This window comes from Lithobates pipiens, unplaced genomic scaffold (genome assembly GCF_037356315.1).
Source record: "Lithobates pipiens isolate NorthernLeopardFrog02 unplaced genomic scaffold, aLitPip1_a1.2 Scaffold_16, whole genome shotgun sequence".
NCBI lineage: Eukaryota > Metazoa > Chordata > Amphibia > Anura > Ranidae > Lithobates > Lithobates pipiens.
The window spans coordinates 643002834-643027265 of record NW_027507748.1 but is presented as its reverse complement, the minus strand read 5'-3'; the positions used below and the strand labels follow the sequence as shown (position 1 = coordinate 643027265).

General features: G+C 44.7%; 1 protein-coding gene across 2 annotated transcripts in view; it reads right to left on the bottom strand.

The window, feature by feature from the left end:
• RACGAP1 (Rac GTPase activating protein 1) overlaps positions 1 to 23852 on the bottom strand; it is a 48669-nt gene extending 24817 nt beyond the window's left edge. For both annotated transcript variants that reach the window (XM_077484306.1, XM_077484307.1), the window contains exons 1-4: positions 23696 to 23852; positions 18328 to 18416; positions 3666 to 3868; positions 2442 to 2581 (exon numbers count right to left, since the gene is read on the bottom strand). In XM_077484306.1, the coding sequence (XP_077340432.1) occupies positions 2442 to 2581; positions 3666 to 3868; positions 18328 to 18412 (428 nt within the window). In that variant the 5' untranslated portion in view covers positions 18413 to 18416; positions 23696 to 23852. The remainder of the gene's footprint in view (positions 1 to 2441; positions 2582 to 3665; positions 3869 to 18327; positions 18417 to 23695) is intronic.
• Between the last annotated feature and the right edge of the window lie 580 nt (positions 23853 to 24432).

Sequence of the window (24432 nt, the reverse complement as noted above, 5' to 3'; positions counted from 1 at the left end):
TGGTCCTGGCAGGGAGCCTAGGTCCTTCACTAGGCAGAAAAAAAACACAAAAAAAACTGAGCTGCAGGAAGCAGGCTGAAGGGTTATTACCAGAGGGAACGCCCCAAGCGGGACTGTAAAGTTCTGTTTTTCACATGCAGAACATGTTCTGCCTAGTCCTCTCCTGAAGGTGCCGCAATAACCCTACGGTCAAGATTACTGGAGCTGTGTCAGTCAATGAACAAAAGAAAATACTACTAAAGTCTTACCATTTGAGTTATTGGAGCAGGTTTATACAGAAGAGTTATTTAGGTATCAGTCTGTTTACTGCATTAAAGTAGAACCAAAGGGCAAACCCCCTTTTCATTTGCCATAGGAAGAGTTTAAAACCCTGTTCTTTTGCCATCTATGTCCCATTGGGGAGACTTCTTCACTTCCTGTCCAATAGCCAAAACAGGAAGGGAGAGCAGTTCCTCCAAAGCGAGGAAATCCCTTGTCATCAGAACTAGTGCCCCTATTGGAAGAAGATTTCTCCTCCATTCCTGCTCTAGGGACAACCTACAATGTGAGACTCTCACTTTCAGTGTTTTGGTGACGAGGTAAACCTATCAAATTGAGAGAGTGAATCTCCACATCAGGGGCACAGATAGGTTTTTATTGCTGACAGGTGTTTTAATCCTTCTCTGCTCTATAATGCCAGAGGCACTACATGGACTTCCCAGTTAGAGACTGGCCACCTTGCTGGCTCCAATCAATGACAGCATGGTTTCAGCACAAGCAAGGAATGCCAGCTGTATGTAGCAGCTCATTGTCAAGTTCACCTTTCACAACATGTTACCTCTGTATCCAGGAGATTTTCCCCAAAACCCACTGTTACAATGAAAAAATAAAATAAATTTGCACATTTTTTTTCCTGCAAAAATATGTGCTTTACAGAATGAAAATGAAGATCTTCCAGCACAGTGAGGGTAAATTACAGTCCCCTCAATACAAAAACGGAAAGTAAAGTAAGATTTTTCAGCATGTAAAAAAAGGGAATCTTTTTTTTTTTGCTGTAAGTGGAAATAAACTTCAATATGGTTTCATCCCATTTAACACTTAAAGCGGGGTGCCCCCCCCCCCCTTTAAAGTCAGCAGCTACAAATACTGCAGCTGCTGACTTAATAATTGGACACTTACCTGTCCCAGGGTCCAGCGATGGGGAGGAATGAAGCCCCCCTCCGCTCGCTGGCATTCTTACTGTGGGCACCCGGCTGTAGCTTCACAGCCGGGCACCCACTGCGCATGCACGAGCGGCGCCACACAGTCATCTGGGACATGCGACAGGTCCCAGATGACTGTGTGGCGCCGAGGAGAAGTGAGGTCAGTGCCTGGGCACTGAAGGAGGCAGACTACAAGGGATCCTCTAGCAACAGGCATTTAGAGGCGAGTAAAAAAAAAAAAAAAAAAAAAAAAAAAACATTTTTACCCAGTTTTTTTTTTATTATTATTTTTTTATGCATTTTAAGCTATTTTTTTTTTGGTGGCAACACCACTTTAAGTGCAGGCGGGTGTCAGTCCAATTACTGTGCATTTTTTTAAAGTAGTGCATGCACTACTTTGGGTGCGTAGTAGTGCGATTTCAGCCAACTCCGATGAATCAGCTGAAATTGCATATGAATCGCACAAAACACAGTGCGTTCCTGTGGGATTCATAATGTGAATCGGATCTAAGGGGACAAAGTGTGTATGGGATCCATTTCTTTAAAATACAAACACAATGTGGAATCCCAGTTAAATACATACAATATATACATTTATATATCAACCTGCTAAAAGATTAATGACCCTTCCATCTGCTGGGTCAACTGCATGCTCAGGGGGCAGTGAATTAGTGCAATAACTCACTGTTTAATGAGCAAGCAGGAGATCCAAGAAGCTGTAAATACAAACCAGGAAACAGTAACATCTTTGGTTAACCAATGTGAATCACAATAAGGGTAGATCAGAATCAACATTTTTTTTTTGTATGCGTGTAAACTTGTTAAAGCATTTAAACTAAAGTCTAATATTTGTAGCTAAACAAGAGCTTTCACAGGCAAGCCAGTAAAGCCTACAAGGATGTCCACTTATGCAGGGTGTTGATAGCCAAGTCACCCTATTCCACATCAGAGGCTCTTGGCCGCTAAGAAATTTTTAGAAAGAGCAGGTAAGCCAGTGATGACATTTACACATTAGAGACCCATAAGGCCCACGTGATGAAGCTCTACAGAGATAGAGGCCCCCTAAAGTGTCTGCTCTTGAGTTCTGAAGCCTGATGTAAACTTCCAAGTATATGAGAGTTTAGGAGTTTTAAAGCGAAACAGACATGTTCAGCTGTATTTCCCCAGGTCATTTCTTTTAGAATGACAACAAATAATGTGGCAAATAAATAGTAGACATGCAAGTCAGTGAAGTATTTGTTACGCCAAGTTTAGCCTTACCTTCTAGTCCCATTGCCATCAGTAGACATATGAGTTCTATTATTAAGGAAGGCTAAAGCACTCTTCTGCTGTTCACTGAGCTGGATGCTGCCAGAGGGATCACACATCAGCAGCTCTCTTATTAACTGAATCTGACGCTCCTGGGAAAAAAAAAATAAAAAAAAAAAAAAAAGTCAAGTCAGTCTGAGCTCACTACAATACACAAAAGAGGAGGAGTATTTGGCCCTTGTTTACCAGATTCTAAAACAACTACTGTTGGTGTTGTCCAATTGCAACTAGAAAGCAAGTGCTTTATTTTAGAATTCAAAATACTGTCGTGCTTAGGAAAAAAAAAAATACTAAGGCTCCATTTACACTTGTCATGCAGCTTTGGGCATTAAAGTTGCATGACAAATTGTTCCCCGTGTTTTGCAATGATAATCATTCATATATGCACAACTTCAAAGTAGCTTATGCACCACTTTGGTTCGTCTTTAGTTCAACTTTAGGGGAGGGCCATAGACTTCAATGTTAACCCTCAGAAGTTGCATGAAAAGTTGTACCTGAATGTTATACAATACAACTTGTGTGCAACAGTTGTCCATTATCACTGGTCAAAGCCATATCAAAAGTTAAAAAAAAAAAAAAAAAAACAACAACACACACAAGGAAGAAGGAGAGAAGAAAAGCTGCTACCAAAACATTACAACTGGCAGTTATTTACTTTGTTCCTGTTTAGGCTGGTCTCCTGTACGCTGGCCCCATGTTCCATTTTCAGGATGGATCCTTTCTATGAAGTCCCGCTGTAGCCACCCTAACATACATGCATGCTTATGGGGAAGACTACAGGGCCCAGGCAGCATTCTCAAATCAATACATTTCTCACAGCCAGGCACACTTGCATGATGGGGCATGTAGTAATGATACATATAAGCTTATGAAGGGTACTGAGCTTATAATTCACGCCCCAACTAGATATTCAGAGAAGCGTTGCACGTGAAGGGGGAAAAATGCTTGTGCATAACATCAGAACAATACATTTTTCACCATTTATGAAAGAATCAAATTGCTTTACTGTGCAAAAATAAGGGAAGAGGGGATTTTAGTACTATAGCTCTACTTTGCAGGGAGACTTTTCCTTCAGAAACATGAAAAGTAATAGCCATTTTACCTCCTCCCCCCCCTCAGGTTTTACATTCATTTCATTCACTGATCACTAGAGTCCATTAAATACAGTCATCTCACCAGTTTCTCGCACTCTTGTTCTGCGCGCTGTCTTCTTTTAATCTCCACATCAACCTGATTGCGAGCGTGTTTCAGCTTTACTTCCAGAGCGCTGCGCTCAGTCTCGGTCTTCATCAACAGCTCTCTGTTTTTCACAATTTCATGTTCTGTTTTTTGCCATTTCCTCCGAAAATCCTCAAAATTCTTGGCAAGCTGAATGAATTCTAAGACAAAAGATCGACCATTAGCATTTAGGAAAATGTCAGTATAATTCTGTTTACAAACAAATCCACAGGTGAACTGTACCTAAAGGCTCCACTGGCAAAGCAAAGTGCCTTTTCCTTCCAAACAATCAATTACACTACAGGGAACAACCTTTGATTGAACAGCGATGGCCTTTCCAATTAAATTCTCTTTCATATTAGTGGCATCTAGTTCCTGCCAGGTCTGTAGTAATGGTTAAATAAATATTGATTAAAAAGTAAAATATCAGTTTGCTTGATTTGTTCAACAAGACCCCAGGAGATATGCAGTGCACCCATACAAAAGTGCCACATTAAAAAAAAAGGGCCCACTAAAAACCCTGTATATTTCTATACTATGATTGGTCCCCTGGCAAAACAGGATAGGTTGGGGACAGGGTGGATAAAAATCTATATATCCTTGGTTTGAGGAGCGTTTTGCAAGACAAGCAAAATTAAATAAATTTTGACTTGATATACAAGTAGAGTCACAACGGAGTATAAAAGATAAGAGAGGCGCCACCAAGTGTAGCAATATAGCTACATATAAGGTACAACATTTAGCAACTCACATAGTTGATTAAAACAGGCACATCTAAGTATGCCAGCATCCGGGGTAAAGATGTCCACAGACTGTCCTCCGCACCGCCATCAACGTCATCCTTTCCACACTGCGCTCCACGAGTGGTTCAAGATTCGCTTTCAGATTGTTCTACTGCAGGGTAGTCTTCCCATCACAATTGCTGACTGACAGTGGTGAGAGTCGGCGGTGCAGAGGACGGTCTATGTGGACAGCTTTAACCCGGATGCCTGCATACTTAGATGTGCCTCTTAATCAACCATGCGAGTTGCTAAATGTTGTACCTTCATTAAATGTAACCATATTGCTACACTTAGAGGCGCCTCTTTTTACTCTGTAGCTCCTGATGGATATTTTATGGTTGCACAACCTGGTCACATTGGTATAATCTTTTTATATGGACTAAAAACTGAAGGACCTATAAATTGATGGTTGTGGAATGGATCATTTGAGTTTCCATTATTTCTTATGGGGAAATTTGCTTCGATATACAAGTGCTTTGGATTACAAGCATGTTTCTGGAAATATTTATGCAATCCAAGGTTTTACTGTATTTTTTTTTAAAAAAAGCAGAGGCCCTAGAGAATAAATTGGTGGGTATTGCAATTTTATTATGTCACATAGTATTTGCACAACGGTTTTTAAAATGTAATTTTTTTTGGGGGGGGGGGGGGGGGAGGGGGGACTTCAATGCAAAAAACACACAATGCATAACCCAAATATTTTGTAAAAGATGTTACGCCAAGTAAATAGATACAAACATGTCATGCTTTAACCACTTCAGCCCCAGAACATGTCTTCATCAGTTTAGGCCAATTTGTATTCCGATACATATTTTTGGTAAAAAAATAAAATAAATAAAAAATCCCAAAAAGCGCATTAATTGGTTTGCGCAAAAGTTATAGTTTACAAACTATAGACTATCTCTTTTATTGTTTTTACTAGTAATGGCAGCGATCAGCAATTTTTAGTGGGACTGACATTGCAGTAGACAAATCTGACACCAATACAGCGATCGGTGCTTAAAAAAAATAAAATGCACTATCACCTTATAAATGACACTGGCGGGGAAGGTTAACATCAGGGGAAATTGAATGGGTTAACAGTGTTCCCTGGGAGTGCTTTTTTACTTGTGTGGGGAATGGACTGACTAGAGGAAGACACATCTGTGTTCCCGATTAGCAGGAATTACAGATCTCTCGCCCTCACTGACAGGACGACGGTCCACCTTGTTTCCATAGGCACACCACCATTCAGTCTCTCTAGAGAACGTTGGCGGGTGGCCAGCAGCCACCGGACCCACTAATTGGCTCCTGCTGTGTCCAATCCCAGCAGAAGTGTGGCACCCACAATGCTCCCCAGAGCCAGAGAAAATCATGTACAGGTACGTAATTTTGCGATAAAGGGCCCCCCTGCTGCAGTATATGTACATGAGGCAGTCCTTAATTGGTAAGAATAGTGCACGCCCGTGCAATAGTGACAAGTAATGTAAAAGCCTTTACAGGTTACCACTTTATATTTACAGAGGAGGTCTAGTGCTAGAATCACTGCCCGTGATCTGATGTTCATGGCGATACTTCACGTTTGGGATGATTGCCGTTTTCTCATGCAAGCACAGGGGGTGCACTTTAAATACATTTTTTTCTTATTTTTTAGACTGTTGCTTTAATTTTTATTTTATTATTTTTAAAATCACTAATTGCTGTCACAGGGAATGTAAACAACCCCGTGACAGCAAAAGGCATGCAACAGGTACTCTTTATGGAGAAATCTGGGGTCCCTCGTCTGCCCTTAAAGTGGTTGTAAACCCTTACAACCAACTTTGACCTACAGGTAAGCCTAGATTAAGGCTTACCTGTAGGTCCAAGAAATATCTCCCAAACCTACACGGTTTGGGAGATATTTGCATGCGCCGTAGATAGCAGCACGCAGGCGCAACAGCGATACGGCGCAAGTGCCGGCTCCCGTGCGCATGCGCGGGAGTGACGTCATCGCGGCTTCGCCGAATGACAGTGGCGGAGCAGCGAGACCCACGAGAAGATGGATGCTCCGGACTACAGGGGACAGCGGTGACTTCGCTGGCTCCTGTGTCAGGTAAGTGACACATAATGGACTACTATGCGATACATAGTAGTCCATTATGCTTTACCTTTGCAGGGAATCAAAGAGCCCATCAGGGTTTACTTCCTCTTTAAAAGCACTCAAACACCAAGATCTGTTTTCAAGTGCTTTTTTTTTTTTTTTTTTTTAAAGCGGCCCCTGTTAACATGCAGGTAAACCAGACTCAATGTCAGGACATTGCTTCTGAGTTACCATAGCCGATTCCGGCATTGTTTGGCTCCCCTACCAGCCGGCTGGTTTGGTTCTCTAAAAGCAATCCGGCGCCTAGTTAAAAAAAATAAAAAAAGGTACCGGGATGATACTGACAGTTGCAGGCATCATCCCGATATAACCACCCAAAGACCAGCGATGTATGGGTATGTCACTGGTGCGCAACTGGTTATATTTAATTTATTCAAGTGTTAACCTCCTAACTGCTCCCCGTGGATATACATCCCTACTTTCCCGTTTATTCACGGCCAGCGGCCATCTTTCACATAAAAGTGGTCTCGGTGGTGGATTCACAAAAGATCACTTTTATGGGCGATGTCTCCTCTGCTTACTAGAGATGTTGGAAGTGGCAGAAACAATCCAATCGCTGGGATGGATGAGCAAGAAGTTGAGTGAGGGCATGATGGCCCCCACTCGACTATGCCCTTGGAGGACCGGAGTGACGTCAAACATCACTTCCACCCTCCGGCCTTAAAAGGCCCCCCCCCCCCAAAAAAATATTTTTAAGTCAGCAGCTACGAACACTGTAGCTGCTGACTTTTAAAAAGGACACTTTTCTGTCCTGAGAGCCCACTATGTTGGCCCCCCAACAGCTGTGGTGCCACCAAGGTAAACCGGCAGTGGTGCCTTCGGGCTTCACCGCTGGCTTCCTACTGTGCATGCGGAAGTCACGCAGCGCTTTCTGAATACCCCCCCGCCCGTTGTCTTCTGGGACACATAGGTCCCAGAAGGAAGCAGGAGTAAATTATGCCCTGGGGAGTGGTGATCTTTCCTTTAAGATGAAGTTGTAAAAGTGGGTGGAATTCCACTTTAATTTGAGAGCTGGGGTCAAAAAGACCTCAGATCTCATTTACACTTAAAGAGGGCCTGTCAAGCTTTTTTTGCTATTACAAGGGATGTTTACATTCCTTGCAATAGGAATAAAAGTGAGCCAAAATATTTTCTTCAAAAGGGATAGTGTAAATAATAAAAAAAAAAAAATAACCACACACCTATGGAGATTTTTAAGTGCCAAAATGTGTCGCCATTACACAAGCGAATTTGACATGCTAGGTATCAAATTTACACGGTGTAACATTATCTTTCATGACACAGAATAAAAATTTGTTTTTATTTAATACAAAAAAAGATTAAAAAAAATGTAAAAGAAAAGTATTTTTTCCCAAAAAATTGTGTTTGTAAGACTGATGCGCAAATCCAGTGTGACAAAGTATTGCAACAATCTCCATTTTATATTCTCTAGGGTGTCTGCTAAAAAATATAACATGTTTGGGGCTTCCAAGTAATTTTTTTGCTAGAAAAAGATTTTAACTTTTAAACAAGTGTCAGAAATAGGCTCGGTCCTTATATTGTAAAGGCTTCCCTTTGCCCTATAAACAAAAATAGAGCGACAATTTTGGAAAAAAAAAAAAAGCAATATTTTTAGTGATGCACCGAAATTTCGGCCGCCGAAACATATCGGCCGAAAATGCCCTTTTCGGCAATTTGCCGAAAGAGAAAAACGGCCGATAATGGAGCCGAAAATGGGGCGTGGCCTGGGTGGGGGGCGGGGCCCCGCCCTCCGCCCCTGGTGACGCCCATCATGGGGGTGTATAGCGCAGGAGAGCCACCTCCGCCGCCTGTTTGATAACAGCGCCGGGAACATCAGCTTTCATTTCAATTGCTGTGTGTTCCCGGCCGTGCGCCGTCACACGCAGCCCCTCCCCCTTGTCCGGGCACTTAGATAGACAGATCATCCGCAGGATTGGACGGATAATCTGTCTATCAAAGTGCCCGGACAAGGGGGAGGGGCTGCGTGTGACGGCGCACGGCCGGGAACACACAGCAATTGAAATGAAAGCTGTGATGTTCCTGGCGCTGTTATCAAACAGGCGGCGGAGGCGGCTCTCTTCCCTGCACACAGTGCACAGGCTGGCTGCAAAATGGCACACAGGCTGCAATGGGACACACTGGCTGCAATGGGGGATGCCTCCTGTACCGTGTCCCCAGTCTCTGACCACCTCCTGTACCGTGTCCCCAGTCTCTGACCACCTCCTGTACCATGCATGCAGTCTCTGACCACCTCCTGTATAAAAATATTTTTTTTAAAAGTCATTTTCGGTATCGGTACTGTTTCGGCCTAGTGTATTTTTCATTTTCGGTACCAAAAACCCACATACACACATACACATACAGTTTAGGCCGATACGCAATCTTCTACATATTTTTGGTAAAAAAAAATTCCAATAAGCATTGGTTTGTGCAAAAGTTATAGCGTCTACAAAATAGGGGAGAATTTTATGGCATTAATCCTTTTTTTTTTTTTTAAAGTAATGGTGGCGATCAGCGATTTTTATTGTGACTGCGACACTATGGTGGACACGGACAATTTTGACACATTTTTGGGACCATTGGCATTAATACAGCAATCAGTGCAATTAAAAATGCACCGATTACGGTAAAAATGTCACTGGCAGGGAAGGGGTTAACCACTAGGGGGCAGTGTAGGAGTTGTGTTTTTTATTTATTTTTATTTTTTTTAACTGTAGGGGCATCTGACGTCACCGATAGTCTTTCCCTATAACAGTGAACAGACGATCATCGACAGCATCAGTAGGAAGCACTAGGAGAGGTTTGTTTATACTTACCTCTCTTCGTTCTTCAGCTCTGTGATCCAATCGTGGGACACCGGCGGCGATCGGGTCCCACAGCCACGGAGCTCAGGACCGGGTGGCGAGTGCCCAATGGTTGGGCACTTAAAGGGAACGTACAGGTACGCGATTGTGCCCAGCCGTGCCATTCTGCCGACGTACATCGGCGTGAGGTGGTCCTTAAGTGGTTAAACATGTTATACTTACCTCCTCTGTGCAGTTGGTTTTGCACAGAGCAGCCCAGATTCTCCTCTTGGGTCCCTCTTTGCTGCTCCTAGCGCCTCCCTCCTTTGAGTGCCCCTCAGGCAGCAGCTTGCTACAGGGGGGCACCCAAGCTGAGTAACAGCTCTGTGTATCCATTCAGACACAGAGCCCCGACCTGGCCCCACCCCCTCTCTCCCCTGATTGACAACTATGGGAGCCAATATCGCCGCTGCTCTGTCTCAGCCAATCAGGAGGAGTGTACTGGATGGCTGAGAGGATCGTGGACATTGCTGGAGAGAGAAGGAGCTCAAGAAAGTAAATGGGGGGTGCTAGGGGGCTGCTACAAGGTTTATCTTAATGCATAGAAGCCTTCTGCCTTTACTCCTTTAAGTTGTTAAAGTATAATTCCAGCCAAATTCTAACTAAGGCTAATTTTTCACCACTCTCTTATTCCATTGAGAACTACAAGTCCATCTGCGGTGGTTGCAGATGGGACATAGTTAATTCACAGCTGTGCAAAAATTGTCACAGGAGTTGGGGGGGTCCCCATCTGCGCCATGCTACACCCCTAAATAGAGGTGTAACATGGTCCAAAAAGGGTAGTTTGCCCTGTCCCAGGCAAACTCACTCTTGTTTAAAGAGGAACTGCAGGCCGCTCACATAATTTGTAATAAAAACATCTTTGTTATTCTGAAGCTTCCCTCCAACCACTTTGCATATTTTATATATACTGCAATTCTGTACTTGCCAAATATGCTGCAGAAATCTCCCTCCACTGAGCCTGGCTGCAGCCATTTTAACTGTGGGCAGCTGAAGCTGCTGTCTGTTCACTTCCTGGATTTACACATACATACAGAGGCACACCTCCAGCTCTGAAGCTCTGATTGGGCCTCCTATGACATCCTCCCTCCCCTCCTGGCAAACTCACAAGAGTGAGCACGTTGTGAATGATGTCATAAGCCTAGGCTTTTTACCAAACAAGAAACAGGAAGGGGGGCTGTATAAAAAAGGTATTTACTAGAGCTGCACGATTAATTTAGAATCGAAATTGCAATCTTTTTCCCTTCCCGATCTTCAAAATCTGATGATCTGTCACCATTCTTTTTAACATTTAACATTCTTTTTTGTTCAGAGTTCTCACAGCTGGGAAAAAATAAAAGAAAATCCAGGCAGCCTGCCAAGTTTAAACTAATCACAACACCCAAATATGTAGAAACAAAAGTATTTTTGTTCTTTTATCAAAGGAAAGAACTGTGTGTAGATGAAGGAAGTTTAAGCACTTAAAGACCAAACCTTTTCGGACATTTGTGGATTACAAGTACAAATCATTTTCTGCTAGAAAATTAACTTTGAACACCCAAACAATTTTTTTTTTTTTTTTTTAAGCAGAGACCCTATAGAATAGTGGTTGTTGCAATATTTTATGTCACACCGTATTTATGCAGCAGTCTTTCAAACTCAATTTTTAATAAAAATACACTTTAGGTTTGTTTTGTTTTTTAAATTCATTAAAGTTAGCCCATTTTTTTTGTATAATGTGAAAGATGTTACACCGAGAGAATTGTGATTTTTATTCCAAGCAAAAAAATTGTGATTTTCATTTTAGCCAAAATCGTGTGGCTCTAGTATTTACTAGCCAAAGTTAAAACAAGGGCAGAATATTTAATAGATGGAAAAAATAAATAAATAATATGACCGAGAACTAAGAACAAAGACTTCTTGCAAAGCAAAGGTTTATTTACCACAAGTAGTAGAATAAAGCAATATATTGTTCTGGGGATTGTTCCTCTATGCAAGTTTGTAAATGCAAAAAAACAAACAGCAACTGCGTCCCAAAACAGGCTGATATGATTAACATTACAAAGTCAGTGAAATGTACATATTCTAGGACCGACAGTAAAGTTCTACCAGTTTTTTTTTTTTCCCTCTCAACACCCCGGTTACCTTCTGACAAATCCAGATAGGGCAAATGTTCCGATTGACCAGTAGATATGAACGACGAACATATGACCTGATAATATTATCAGAGTATAAAATAAAAGGTTCGACCATATAGCAGATGTTAATGAAGAGATATGTAAATCTAAGTCAGAAAGATTGAGGTTTTAGCAAAAAAAATAAATAAAAAAGCAGCAATAATCAAAATTTCAGCGATATCTTAATATTTGTGAGGTCAAAAGCCTAGCAAGTGTCTGCAAGTCTCAGCCTACACAAAATCCACAGCAGACTTTTAGCTCTAAGCTTAGGACATGTAAAGGCACTTTAAAACATCCCCTATGGACAATTTAGGGTATTGTAGTGCTTCACCATTTCACACGCACAATTTTAATGCTCGACGCGTTGCATTGACACAACCGCATCTTTCAGCATTTACCAAAAAACTGACATATTGTGTAGGGGTGCACCAATTTTTTTTTAGTGCATTTTTAACCGAAAATACGTATTTGATAAACATTTGCACAATATTGTGCAATATAAAAAATGCCACCACTGTATTCTACAGGGCCTCCACTTTTTTTTTTTTTATACATGCTGTATAATTGTTTAAGTGTTTTAAGTAATTTTCTAACAAAAAAAAAAAAATACAGATTTGAATGCGTGAAAGATTAAAGCGGATCTGCACACAATTTTAAAAGTTAAGCTCACTGGTTTCTAAATATAGCAGCGCTCAATGGACCTTATGTTTTTTGTTCCTACCTTAAAGTGGAAGTAAACTCCCCTATCGTTTTCAGCCAAGGAAGCTGCCATCTTCAACTGCTATGGTGCTGCACATGTGATTCGTTATGACACCAGCCATTGGATGGTTTGATAGTTTGGCTGAGAGCACAGCCAATGTGCAGTTAGCATTCCCAGCATGCCATTTTTTTTTAACTGTTTAAATCGATGGGTTTACTTCCACTTTAAGATATGTGGCTTGCCTGTGTTATGTCCCTGCGGCTGTGGGTGGGGATTTTGAGGGTATTCGCATAATTTCCTGTCCTCGCCACACTATCTCCCCAGATCTCGTGTCATTCCTCCCAGGAGTCAGTGCGGGGAGCCGCGCAAAATCTTGAGGATTTCAACTGACATGATGTCTCCCCGTTCTGAGAGCGAATGGGGGCAAGAACTTCCTAAGACGGCACCCGTTGTGATGGCAAGAAAGATGTTTACGCCGCTCAGTGCAGTTACAACTGAGCATGCGTGGGAACCAGCAAAGAATGCTGGTACATCTACTGTACTGGAACAAGGAAGCGTTTGCTTGTGGACTTCAAATGCCCACAAGCAAGATGAAAACTGCTGTATATTATTTTCATAACTTACTATTTTAAAGAAAAACGGACATGGATAGCAGAAAACACTAAAAGTGAGTGCAACATTAGAAAGATCGGAATTTTAAACTGTAAAAATAAAAATAATCATGTGTGCAGATCCGCTTTAAGATTCTGGTTGTGAAGTATTTAAAGTACACCTGTCATAATGGAGGCTGTCATTGCAGACTACTTGAATATGCTGGCTGCCTGCCTCTGGCTTCTACACTTTGTGTCATACACCCAGACATCAGTCAGAACCATTACACTTATATGAGTTAGATCCTTATACTTGTCCCTAGGTTTTAGTCAGAGTACTGAAAGCCTAATTAGCTGCATCAAGTTGCATATACAGCAATAAAAAAAGTAAAAGAGAAATATTTAACAGTTAACTGCCAACACATCAGTCTCTTAAAGTGGTTCTATCTAGGGATGCACCGAAATTTCGGCCGCCGAAACATATCGGCCGAAAATGCCCTTTTCGGCAATTTGCCGAAAGAGAAAAACGTCCGATAATGGAGCCGAAAATGGGGCGGGGCCAGGGTAGGGGGCGGGGCTCCGCCCCCCGCCCCTGGTGCGCCCATCATGAAGAGCTATATCACGCTATAGTGCAGGCGAGCCGTCTCCGCCGCCTGTTTGATCACAGCGCGGGAACATCACAGCTTTCAGTTCAATAGCTGTGTGTTCCCGGCCGCGCGCCATCACGTACAGCCCCTACCCCTTGTCAGGGCACTTTGATAGACAGATCACCCGTAGGATTGGACGGATGATCTGTCTATCAAAGTGCCCTGACAAGGGGGAGGGGCTGTACGTGACAGCACGCGGCCGGGAACACACAGCTATTGAACTGAAAGCTGTGATGTTCCCCTGCTGTGATCAAACAGGCGACTCTCCTCTTCTCTCTTCTGTTTTCTCTTCACAGGTTAGCTGCTATGAGGGGAGACACACACACACACACACTGGCTGCTATGAGGGGACACACACACACACACACTGGCTGCTATGAGGGGAGACACACACACACACACTGGCTGCTATGAGGGGAGACACTGGCTGCATTGTATCATGTGTCATGTATCATGTCCCCAGTCTCTGACCATCTCCTGTACCACGTCCCCAGTCTCTGACCATCTCCTGTACCACGTCCCCAGTCTCTGACCATCTCCTGTACCACGTCCCCAGTCTCTGACCATCTCCTGTACCACGTCCCCAGTCTCTGACCATCTCCTGTACCACGTCCCCAGTCTCTGACCATCTCCTGTACCACGTCCCCAGTCTCTGACCACGTCCCCAGTCTCTGACCAAGTCCCCAGTCTCTGACCAAGTCCCCAGTCTCTGACCAAGTCCCCAGTCTCTGACCAAGTCCCCAGTCTCTGACCAAGTCCCCAGTCTCTGACCAAGTCCCCAGTCTCTTAAAAACAGTCATTTTCGGTATCGGTGCTGTTTCGGTATCAGTTTCGGTTTTCGGCCTAGTGTATTTTTCATTTTCGGTATCGGTTTCGGCACCAAAAAACCCATTCGGTGCATCCCTAGTTCTATCAGCTAAAGAGTTTTTACCTTCATACATTCTATGTATGAAGATGAAAAACCTTCAGTGTGCTGCTTCCCCTGCAGCTTGCCCAAGGCTGGGTTCACACTTAAAGCGGGGTTCCACCCTAAAGTGGAACTTCCGCTGATCGGAACCCCCCCCCCTCTGGTGTCACAATTGGCACCTTTCAGGGGGGAGGGGGGGTGGAGATACCTGTCAAAGACAGGTATTTACACCCACTTCCGGGCATAGACTCCCGTGGGAGTCTATGCCTCTTCCTGTCCTGCCGCGCTGTCTGCTGGGACACACACGGGTCCCAGAGACAGCGCGGACAATTGTACTACGCGACTCACGCATGCGCAGTAGGGAACCGGAAAGTGAAGCCGATTCGCTTCACTTCCTGATTCCCTCACCTAGAATGGTGGCGGCAGCAGCCGAGAGATCGATCGGTCTCGGCATTGCTGGACCCCGGGACAGGTGAGTGTCCATTTATTAAAAGTCAGCAGCTGTAGTATTTATAGCTGCTGGCTTTTAATATTTTTTTCCCCCAGTACAGTCCCGCTTTAACCCATTCCTGCACAGTACACAGATGCGCATACTCGCCTTTCGGGGGTTATACCAGGATGATGCCCGCAGCTGCAGGCATCATCCTGGTACCGTTGTCCGTTGGCTAAAAGCCGCTCGGCTGTTATCCCAAAAGGAGCAGGAGGGGACGTCCCCCCCCCACCTGGTGGCACCGGAGAGCCGATCGATGTTCTGGCGGCTAGTGACAGAGTGGAACAAAGCTGGAAACGACAGCGATCGTCAGAGCAAGTGCAATAATTCTAGCACTATACCTCCTCTAACTCTAACCTAGTAAACGTAAAAAAAAAAAAAAAAAAAAAAAAATATTTAAAGCGTCACCTATGGAGATTTTTAAGTACCAAAGTTTGTCGCCATTCCACGAGTGCGTGCAATTATAAAGCGTGACATATTTGTTATTTACTCGGCATAACATCTTTCACATTATACAAAAGATTTGGGATAACTACCGTTTTGTTTTTTTAAAATTCATGATAGTCCCTTTTCCCCAAAAATTGCATTTGAAAAACCGCGTGACATAAAATATTGCAACAATCGCGTGCGTATTATATACATACACCTATCTCCTCAGTTTAGGCCGATACGCAATCATTCATACATATTGTTTGGGTAATTTTCTAGCAAAAAAAAAAAAAAAAAAAAGAGGGATTTTAACTTAAACACCAAATGTCAGAAATAGGCTTGGTCATGAAAGGGTTAAAGAGGAAGTAAACCCTAATGGGTTTTACTGCAAAGTAAAAGCATAATGGGCTAGTATGCATTGCATACTAGCCCATTATGTGGCACTTACCTGCAAAGGAAGCCCACACTGTGCCCGCTGCAGGAAGCATCCATCTTCACACTCTTCCTTCTGGGGCCATGGACTCCAGGTCTGTTAGTGGCCGCAGCATGGGCACTATAGAAATGGTGCAATCGCGCCCTTTCCGTGCAAATGCGCTAACCACGATGGCGCAATTGTATATTGTAAAAATTTGCTAAACCATGGAGGTTTAGAAGATATTTCCAGTACCTACAGGTAAGCCTTACCTGTAGGGAAAAGTGGTCTGTAAGGGTTTACAACCACTTTAAAATTGGATGCGGCTCATAGCAGGAGTCCAGTGCGTCCCTGTTCTCAGTCTCAGGGTCAAATTTTTGCCTGAATTCAGACCTGAAATGGAGCCAAAAAACACACAGGACTCCTGTGCAATCCACCCGACAACTGCCCCGAACATGTGTAAATCAGCTCAGAGTCGGGCACTCTCCTATCATACGAATTGGATGCGGGAGAAAACGCATCAAAATCACACTAGTGTGAACCCATCCTCATACTTACCCAAGCCTGATCTCCATCCAGCGACGTACACGAGAGCGGTAGTTCTTCGAAGTCTCATTCCTCGCTGGCTGCCCGTTGCTGTCAATCACAGCCAGTATAGAGAGCGGGGCTTTGCCACACTGTCTTGTGGACACAAAGAGGGCTTAGAGGCGAGCATGCACGAGTGCCCCCGTAGCTAGCCACTTGCTGTGGGGGCACTCGGTGTGGGAGAGCGACAGAGCTGGAAGGGGACCCGTGAAGAGGAGGATTGGGGATGCTCTGTGCCAAACCATTGCAGCGCAGGTAAGTGGAACATGAGCTATTTGCCTTTACAAACCTTTTAAAGTCTAAAAAGCACCACTGATCACTGCTCTAAACATTACTCAGCCAGACTACAGTACAGTAATAAGGGGGGTTCAATTGGGCTTTGTCCAAGCATTAGCATAGCAAATAGCCTTTTCAGAGGTCCACAGCACTAGCAAACACATTTCTTCATGTGTAAACCTATGGATGAAAAGTGCAGAATCCAAGCACTATTAGATTCCACTTGAATAAAGAGAATTTATGACGACAGGATATAAAAGCGCTGGAAGAAAAAAAAAAAAAAAAAAAAAACACACACCACAAAATCCAAAATCCATTTCCTCAAATCATAACGAGGAAGGAAATTATTCTATTGCGGAGTCAAATGGTGCACTACTGCATTCTTTTCTTTAAAGCGGAGTGAGTTCCACCCATATAAAAGTCAGCAGCTACAAAAAAGTGTAGCTGTTGACTTATTAAATCGGACAGTCGCCTGTCCAGCGATGCAGTGGAATGAAGCCCTGCTCCTCTCCCCCTCCTCTGAGGCACTGGCATTGTCACTGTGGGCGCCTGGCTGTGGCTTCACAGCCAGGCATGCACTGTGCATGCCGCACACCATGACTGGCCAGGCAATCATCTGAGAAATTTGACATGTCCCAGATGATTGCCGAGAGGTGAACTTCCTTCCAGCGCCACAGTGCCCTGGGAGAAGTGTGAGCTGAAACCCTCTAAAGGGTATACACACCCCCTCCAAAAATAAATGACACGACACATGTGGCATGTCAGGGGGTCACCTGCACTTAAAGCGGAAGTTAAATTTTTGGGTAGAACGCCACTTATATACGTATATTTTCATGAAAGCTTGATCTTAGTGGCATAGAGCACCTTAAACCCCCCCCCCCCCCCCCACACTAATTAAAGCTAAAATGCATTCAACTTTTTTTTTTGCATTATAGCCTATAAAGCACTACAAACACAATCAGTGCATAGCAGGTGCAACACAAAAAGACCTGCAGACTTTCTCCAGTCACAGGTCTGTATAGGACAGGTCTTCAGTTTCAGGGCTGGTGGAAGCATTAATAGACTACAAGTGCGGCAATTTTTTATTTTTTTTTTAATGGCACATGGAACTTGCAGTCTTTCTATTCAAAACTAAACAGAAGCCAGTGGGGAGAAGAAGCCCATAATTCAAAAATGCCAAAGTGTAACTTAAAAGAGGACACAATTTACATAGTTTGTTTGGCCCAAACAAACCATGTCCCTCGCTAACCTGTGAGGCCGCTGGATGTGCAGTATAAACTGCATGTAGCTGCAGACTTCCTGTCTCATAGGCAGCAGGGAATTATGTATTCCATCAATGAAAACAAAGCTTCCTCTGATTGGCTGAGTTAGTGGCGTGACACATCAACCTGCCTCGGACTCAGCCAGAGGAAGTTTTGTATTCATTGATAATATACATTTCTCCCTCCGGGTGGCTGAATATCACTGCTGTAGACTGTTCAAGGTATGACACAGGAAGTCTTGGCTCGCACCCGGAACACAGTATGTAGCAGCAGCTACAGTTTATACCACACATCCAGAGGTCTCACAGGTTAGTGAGCGACAGTTTGCTTGGGCCAGCTTGGCCCAAACAAACTATGTAAATTGTGTGAAAAGCTGGAGTTCTGCTTTAATCATATGCACAAATCAAACCCATCATACTTACGTGGTTCAACCCCCTCATTGAGACCTTCCACCTGACGCAGTAAATGCTCAAAAAGATTGCGAACGTTCATCACTGTGGCCGCCATCTCCCTACAGAAGAGCAAAAATATAGCAGATTAATTGCAATTAATAATTAACAAAATAAATAATTTAAAAAGCCGATCATTTAACATGCGTCTGGGGGGCGAGTCCATTCATCTCCAATGGTTACCCAAGGCAAATCCATATAGCAACAGGCCAGACACGTTTTTTAGTGCACACAAACATTATGGCAAACTTGTGCTTTGCGCAGCATATACTTGCCTTTCCTGCACTTCCCAGCCACATGGCTCAGCGGTAGAAGTTAAAGGGTGTACCCAGTACCTCTATGTAACAGCATTGAGCTAGTCAGTATCATGAGGAGGGTCCACAGCCCTGTGCAAGTTTGTAGCTCACAGGACTTCTTTGTGAAAAGAGCAGCAGGGAATCAGAAGGAAGACATGTTTGTGCTGTTGGGAGGATCATATGAAAAGTGAACCCACCACTTTGGCCTGTATGAGTACACCCCCGTCAAATCATCCTCTGCAGCTATTACCTTTTGTACCACCACCCCCTCCCTTTAGAATGTAAGCTCTATGAGCAGGGCCCTCCTGTACAGTAATTGTGTTCCCCACCCCCATACATTGTAAAGCGCTGCGTAAACTGTTGGCGCTATATAAATTGTGTGTAATAATAATAATGATGAGTAAAACACAAGTTCACCTTCAAGTGATTGTAAATGGACAAAGCACTAGAGACAAAGGGGAGGTGAAATGGTTTGATACAGTAATGTAATCTGTAAGATAACCGTGTACTCTGTTTTTTGTACTTTTTGAATTTGCCATCGGGATCCGCCCCCCCATGCGTCGCGACCCTTGCAGGGATGGAGCCCGGAACACAGAGCATCGGACGGATGATCCGGTGGAGGACATCGCAGGATCCTGGTGACAAGGTAAGCATGCTGTTCCAGGATTCTGCAATGCAAACCCAAGTGTGGCTCGGGGTTACCATTAACGGTACCGAAGATTCACTCAGAGCCACACTCTGGAATACCGCCAGGGAGGTTAAGGACCCATAAGATATGAACAGACACAGGTAGCATCAAGCAATGCATACACATGTGAAGGGGCCCTAAGCTTCTGTCATGCTGTAGATGCAAGATGTTTTAAGCATACTATAAAGCTCTAAAAAAAATAAAAAAAATAGACAGATGCCATGGAAACAAATATGCTCCACAGCTGTAGGAAAGTGGAGGCAATAAATATTAACACTAATTCACCTAGATCCACCTTGAATGGCAAGGACATTAGACTGGTAATTATTTTAAGCCAATGCCTTCAGTCCCCCCCCCCCCCCGCTGAAGCTGCTTCTCTTCAGTGCTCTATCGGTTGCACTGAGGTCATCACAGACAATGCAGGACCAGCCATCCTACAATGTAAGGACACTGAGGGCCCTCCCAAAACAGATGTCAGAGAGAAGAAGAGAGCACCAGATGTTGAGGTAACACGTCATTAGGTAAATAAAGCTACTTTATAGTGGCACTCTAGCCAAAAAATTAGCACTTAACCCTTACAGTGAAGGGGGCAGACCAATTGCATGGGCAGGTTTGAAATTTCATTTTATTTCATGGTAATCCTTCCCCTTCAGTGTAGAAAGACTGACTTTTTTTGCCCTTTACTTTTTCCACCCCACCTAGGCAAGAATTATGTCAGCCCTGCTGCTGCAGCCTCCTAGGTTGTCCATGTCATAAACGAGCAGGCCTCACCTGATCACAGTGATGGAGTGTGGACCTGTCATTGCATTATCAGGGGGGCCAGATGCAAGAATCTGGAGGAGAGAGCCAGCTCCTAATGACAGGAAGGTGGTGGTGAGGGACCTGGTGTGTAGTAGTGGATCACAGGAGAACAATGATGGATTTGCTGGGTGTGTACATTGCGTGAAGATAACCAAAGAAAACAAGGTAAAAAGGCTCATTTTATTTTTTTTAAATGACACAGGGAGGTAAATTTCCTCTTCAAAGAGAAAAGTCATTACCCCCTGCTTCCGAGCCGCTGAGAGCCTGAACCAGCCGCTACCGCCCCCTCCACAGCCCAACTCTCCAGCAGGGGATTGATGCTGCAGTCATCTAGGCAAGCATATGTATGCTTTTTTTGGAGAATTCTGCACATCTCTTTTAAGCCTTGTGTACACAGATTGGCAAAAATACAGCTTCTAGGGGCATCTGGTATTTTCTTCTGCCTCTAAATACCCCCCCTTACTGTTAGCTTATGGGGTTGATTTACTAAGCCCTGGCTCACACCAGTGCATCTTTGAAATATCGCTACTTCTGCATGATTTTAAAGCCTCAGATCAGCAAGATTTGCAACTTCCGACTTCAGTTAACAGAAATCAATGCAAGTTGCAATGAGATAGAAAGAAATTCGTGCAATAACCTTTTTCTGAGTCGTGCAAATTCGAACTGTGCCATTGTCGGCAATGGCAGAAGAACGGCATCAGCACGCCGCAGATCTCCAATGTGGGTCAAAGGTTTTATTCAGTGATCACATAGTTATAGCAAAGCAACGTTTCGGAGCCTCGCAGGACCCCCTTCCATCAAGCACATGGCCAATGTCTTGGCTATCTTCGGGTCGCTACAGCACCTGTCTATACATACAGCCGTTACCCAAGAACGAGTGCATTGGGATTGCCAGCAACGGGGTGCGACTTGTTATGCGATTTAGAAACATCAAATCACATGATATATCGCACTGATGTGAACCAGGTCTAAAACTGGAGTGCGCAAAATCTGGTGCAGCTGTGCATGGTAGCCAATCAACTAACTTCAAGAAGAGCTCCAGTCGTTTATGTATATTAAAAGTCAGCAGCTACAAAAAACTGTAGCTGCTGATTTTTAACGGCTTCCAGACCAGCCGCTGCAGTTATACTGTGGCAGGATGGCACTGCTGGGCAAACCGTTGTAGCTGTACGTTGGCTCTATAAGACGCTTTAGCAAGTGGGCACCCGCAGCGTGTCCCCGGCAGGCGTGATAACCGGCGGGCACCCCTGATCGCTCAAGGCAGAGCGAGAACGGGGATTTGTGTGTGTAAACACACAAGTCCCGGACCTCTCAGGGGACTCTATTCAGTCCCAACTCCTCCACAGTTAGAACACATGTAGGGAACACAGTTTACCCCTTGAACGTCCCCTAGTGTTAATCCCTTCCCTGCCAGTTATACAGTAATCAGTGGCTATTTCTAGCTCTGACCGCTGTAAAAAAAACAAAAAAAACAAAAAAAAAAACATAAATCTATCCCCTATTTTGTAGACGCTATAACTTCTGCGCAAACCAATCAATATATGCTTACTGGGACTTTAACCAAAAATATGTAGAATATATATATATATCAGCCTAAACTGAGGGAGAAAAAAAAAAAACAACGTAGGAAGTGAATTAGTGGCAGGATCATAAGGTTAATTTCAAAGCAGAGCTCCACCCAAAAGGGGGGGGGCCCCCCATCAGCAGGTACCTGTCCCCACTTCCAAGCGACCTCGCCACAGAAAAATCCCTGGGAAGTTTGGCCCCACCTCCAGCACTAGGCCAGTTAGAAAGCAAAGCGAGCTGCCCACATGCGCAGCAAAAAAACAGCTGTGAAGCGGAATGGCTTCACTGCCAGTTTCCCTTACCATGAATGTCGGCGGCAACACCCGAGAGCCACCTGGAAAATTGGCTGGGGTGCCGACATTCAGGGATCCCTGGACAGGTAAGTGTCCGATTATTAAAAGTCAGCAGCTGCAGCATTTACAATTTTTAGAGGGGGGCCCTTTAAAGTGGAAGTGCATTGGTTCCCACTTGACTGTAGGTGTCACTGTCACCGCCGGTAGATGTGGAAATGCAGCAGGCTGGATGTATTGAATACCACCTCTTGCTCGGAAATAGCTCAGTGGGTGTGTTTTTTAAAGGTACCGACGCCATTTCGTTTTCTGGGGTCCGCTATCCCAACCTCATGGCCCTCCTGGCCTGGGGTCTGTGTCGCATGGTCCTGTGCCTCGGGGTCAGCTAGTCTGAGGCTCTGCAACTGAGGGGGTAGGTCCAGAAAAGTCTTGGGGACTACTGATCCAGGGGTGGTTCTGCGCTGTCTCATCTGCGGGAAGAAGCCAAGAAAACTGGAGGATCCAGGGGGGGAATTTTCTAGTAGAGGACCGAGCGCAGGGCTGGTATCTCTGGAGGAGACTGGAAACTCAGTTGAAGGATGCAACCCGGATCAACACCCCTACAGTATAGCTGGGTCGGCTGAAAGAAACTGGTACTGTATGGTAGTTCTTCAAAACTCTCAAGATTTCTAAGTTCAATTGACAATTCTGTGGCAGAGACTTTGGTGAGCATCTCATCAGCTGCTCGGTCAAGTGAGAGGGGCCTATCTGGTGATTGCTGGATCCAGTCTGTGGAGCGGTTTGTCCTCTGGATCTGACCAATACCTCTAACCCGCAATTACTAGGTGCCTGAACGCCCCTTTATCCTTTAACCCTCTATTGAAGGAATTTTTTGCTTATCCTGAATAAATGTTAAAAAAAAAAAAAAAAAAAAAAAAAGGATTAAGTGTCGGATTTAACATCATTTGGGCTACTTTCCAATGGCACCCCCGTGACGGGGAAGCGAACAGGTGAGGTAACGGTAAGCCCAAATAAAACCAGCAGCTCCTTAGGGGGTTAGTGCTACACAAATATACATACCTTTTTGGAAGCTGATCTGACCCTCTCTGACCGGATCCCACGCTGAGCGGTCAGCTGCGGCTTCCCTGTGGAGGCGGGTGCAGAGGACACGTCCGTCCGACAACGGAAGCCCCATAGTAAGTCTATGGGTGATGTCACTCCTCATTCATTTCACAGTTGTTGTCGTTTGTGTCCTCTGCAGAGCTTCCACCGCTGGAGATCGGGTCAGGGCAGCTTCCAAAAAGGTATACTCATCTTTTCAGGGATAGAGAGCTTAGTGTTAGATCCCTGGAGTCAATAGATTCAGAGATTTTGCAGGGACTCCCACTATAAAAGGAGACAAATAAAAGGTGTGATAAGAAATGCAGCCATGACATGTGAGGAGGGGGTGGGCTGCACTATAATGAATGTAGAGCCATTGCAGAGTATAGTCAGGGCCCCTGGGGGGGGGGGGGGGGGGGGGGGGGGGTCAGTGTCGCACAGTTCATATCAGACACATGTGTGCCTCCCTGTGTAGAACTAGCAGTCCCAGCACACCTCCCCGCTGCATGCCGGGACCGGTCCTCCCTCCTCCGCACAATCCGGGCCCCTCCGCCTCAGGCACACCCAGCCCCGGGCTATACATCTCCCCAACCCCCTCCCGAGAGCCGGCGCCGCCTTACCCGCTGTGTCCTTCACCCGGCGCCTATCACATTCGCGGCAGTCCGGTATTCCCAGCTCCCCCGGTTCACTTTTCCGTTCACAACGTTTCCCTTCCCTCACAAGGCGCTCAAAGTTTGAATTGAAACTCCGCCCACCGGATACGCCGGTCACCAAGGGAGCCGCCCGGCTCAGCCAGCCTAACGGGGCGGGGCGAAGATTGGCGATAGGCGGATTAGAGGGAGAGGAGGGGTAGTGGGCGGGGTGATACTATAGGTGAATACGCCCCGTGGTATCGCTGTGCTGTGAATGACGTTATACATATGATATGTGAGCTCTTTGAATGGGACTGTGTGTGTGTGAGCCCGAGACTGCGCGTGCGCGGCTCTTCTCTGACTGAAAAACACCGTTCTAACCAATTCAAGTGACCTGTTAGAAATCACCTGACAGAACCACCTCTAAAAACGTTAAAAATACAATAAAATCTTTATTAGTGGCACAAACATAACATAACCTACACTATTCCTGATAAATCTTAATCATAAACTGTATTGAAGTAATAAAGTTGTGTGTGTGAGGTATTGGGGCTCAGTCACACGGGCGCTGTGGCCTGTATGGTGCGAATCTGCCGTTTTTTTTTTTTTCTTTTTGTTTTTTATGTGTCTGAAGCTATGTGCAGGCAGCCAATGTTACGCTATGAACACAGCCGCAAGTCCTAGTCTGACAGGCCCCTCACCCACACCTGTACAATGTCATAAGT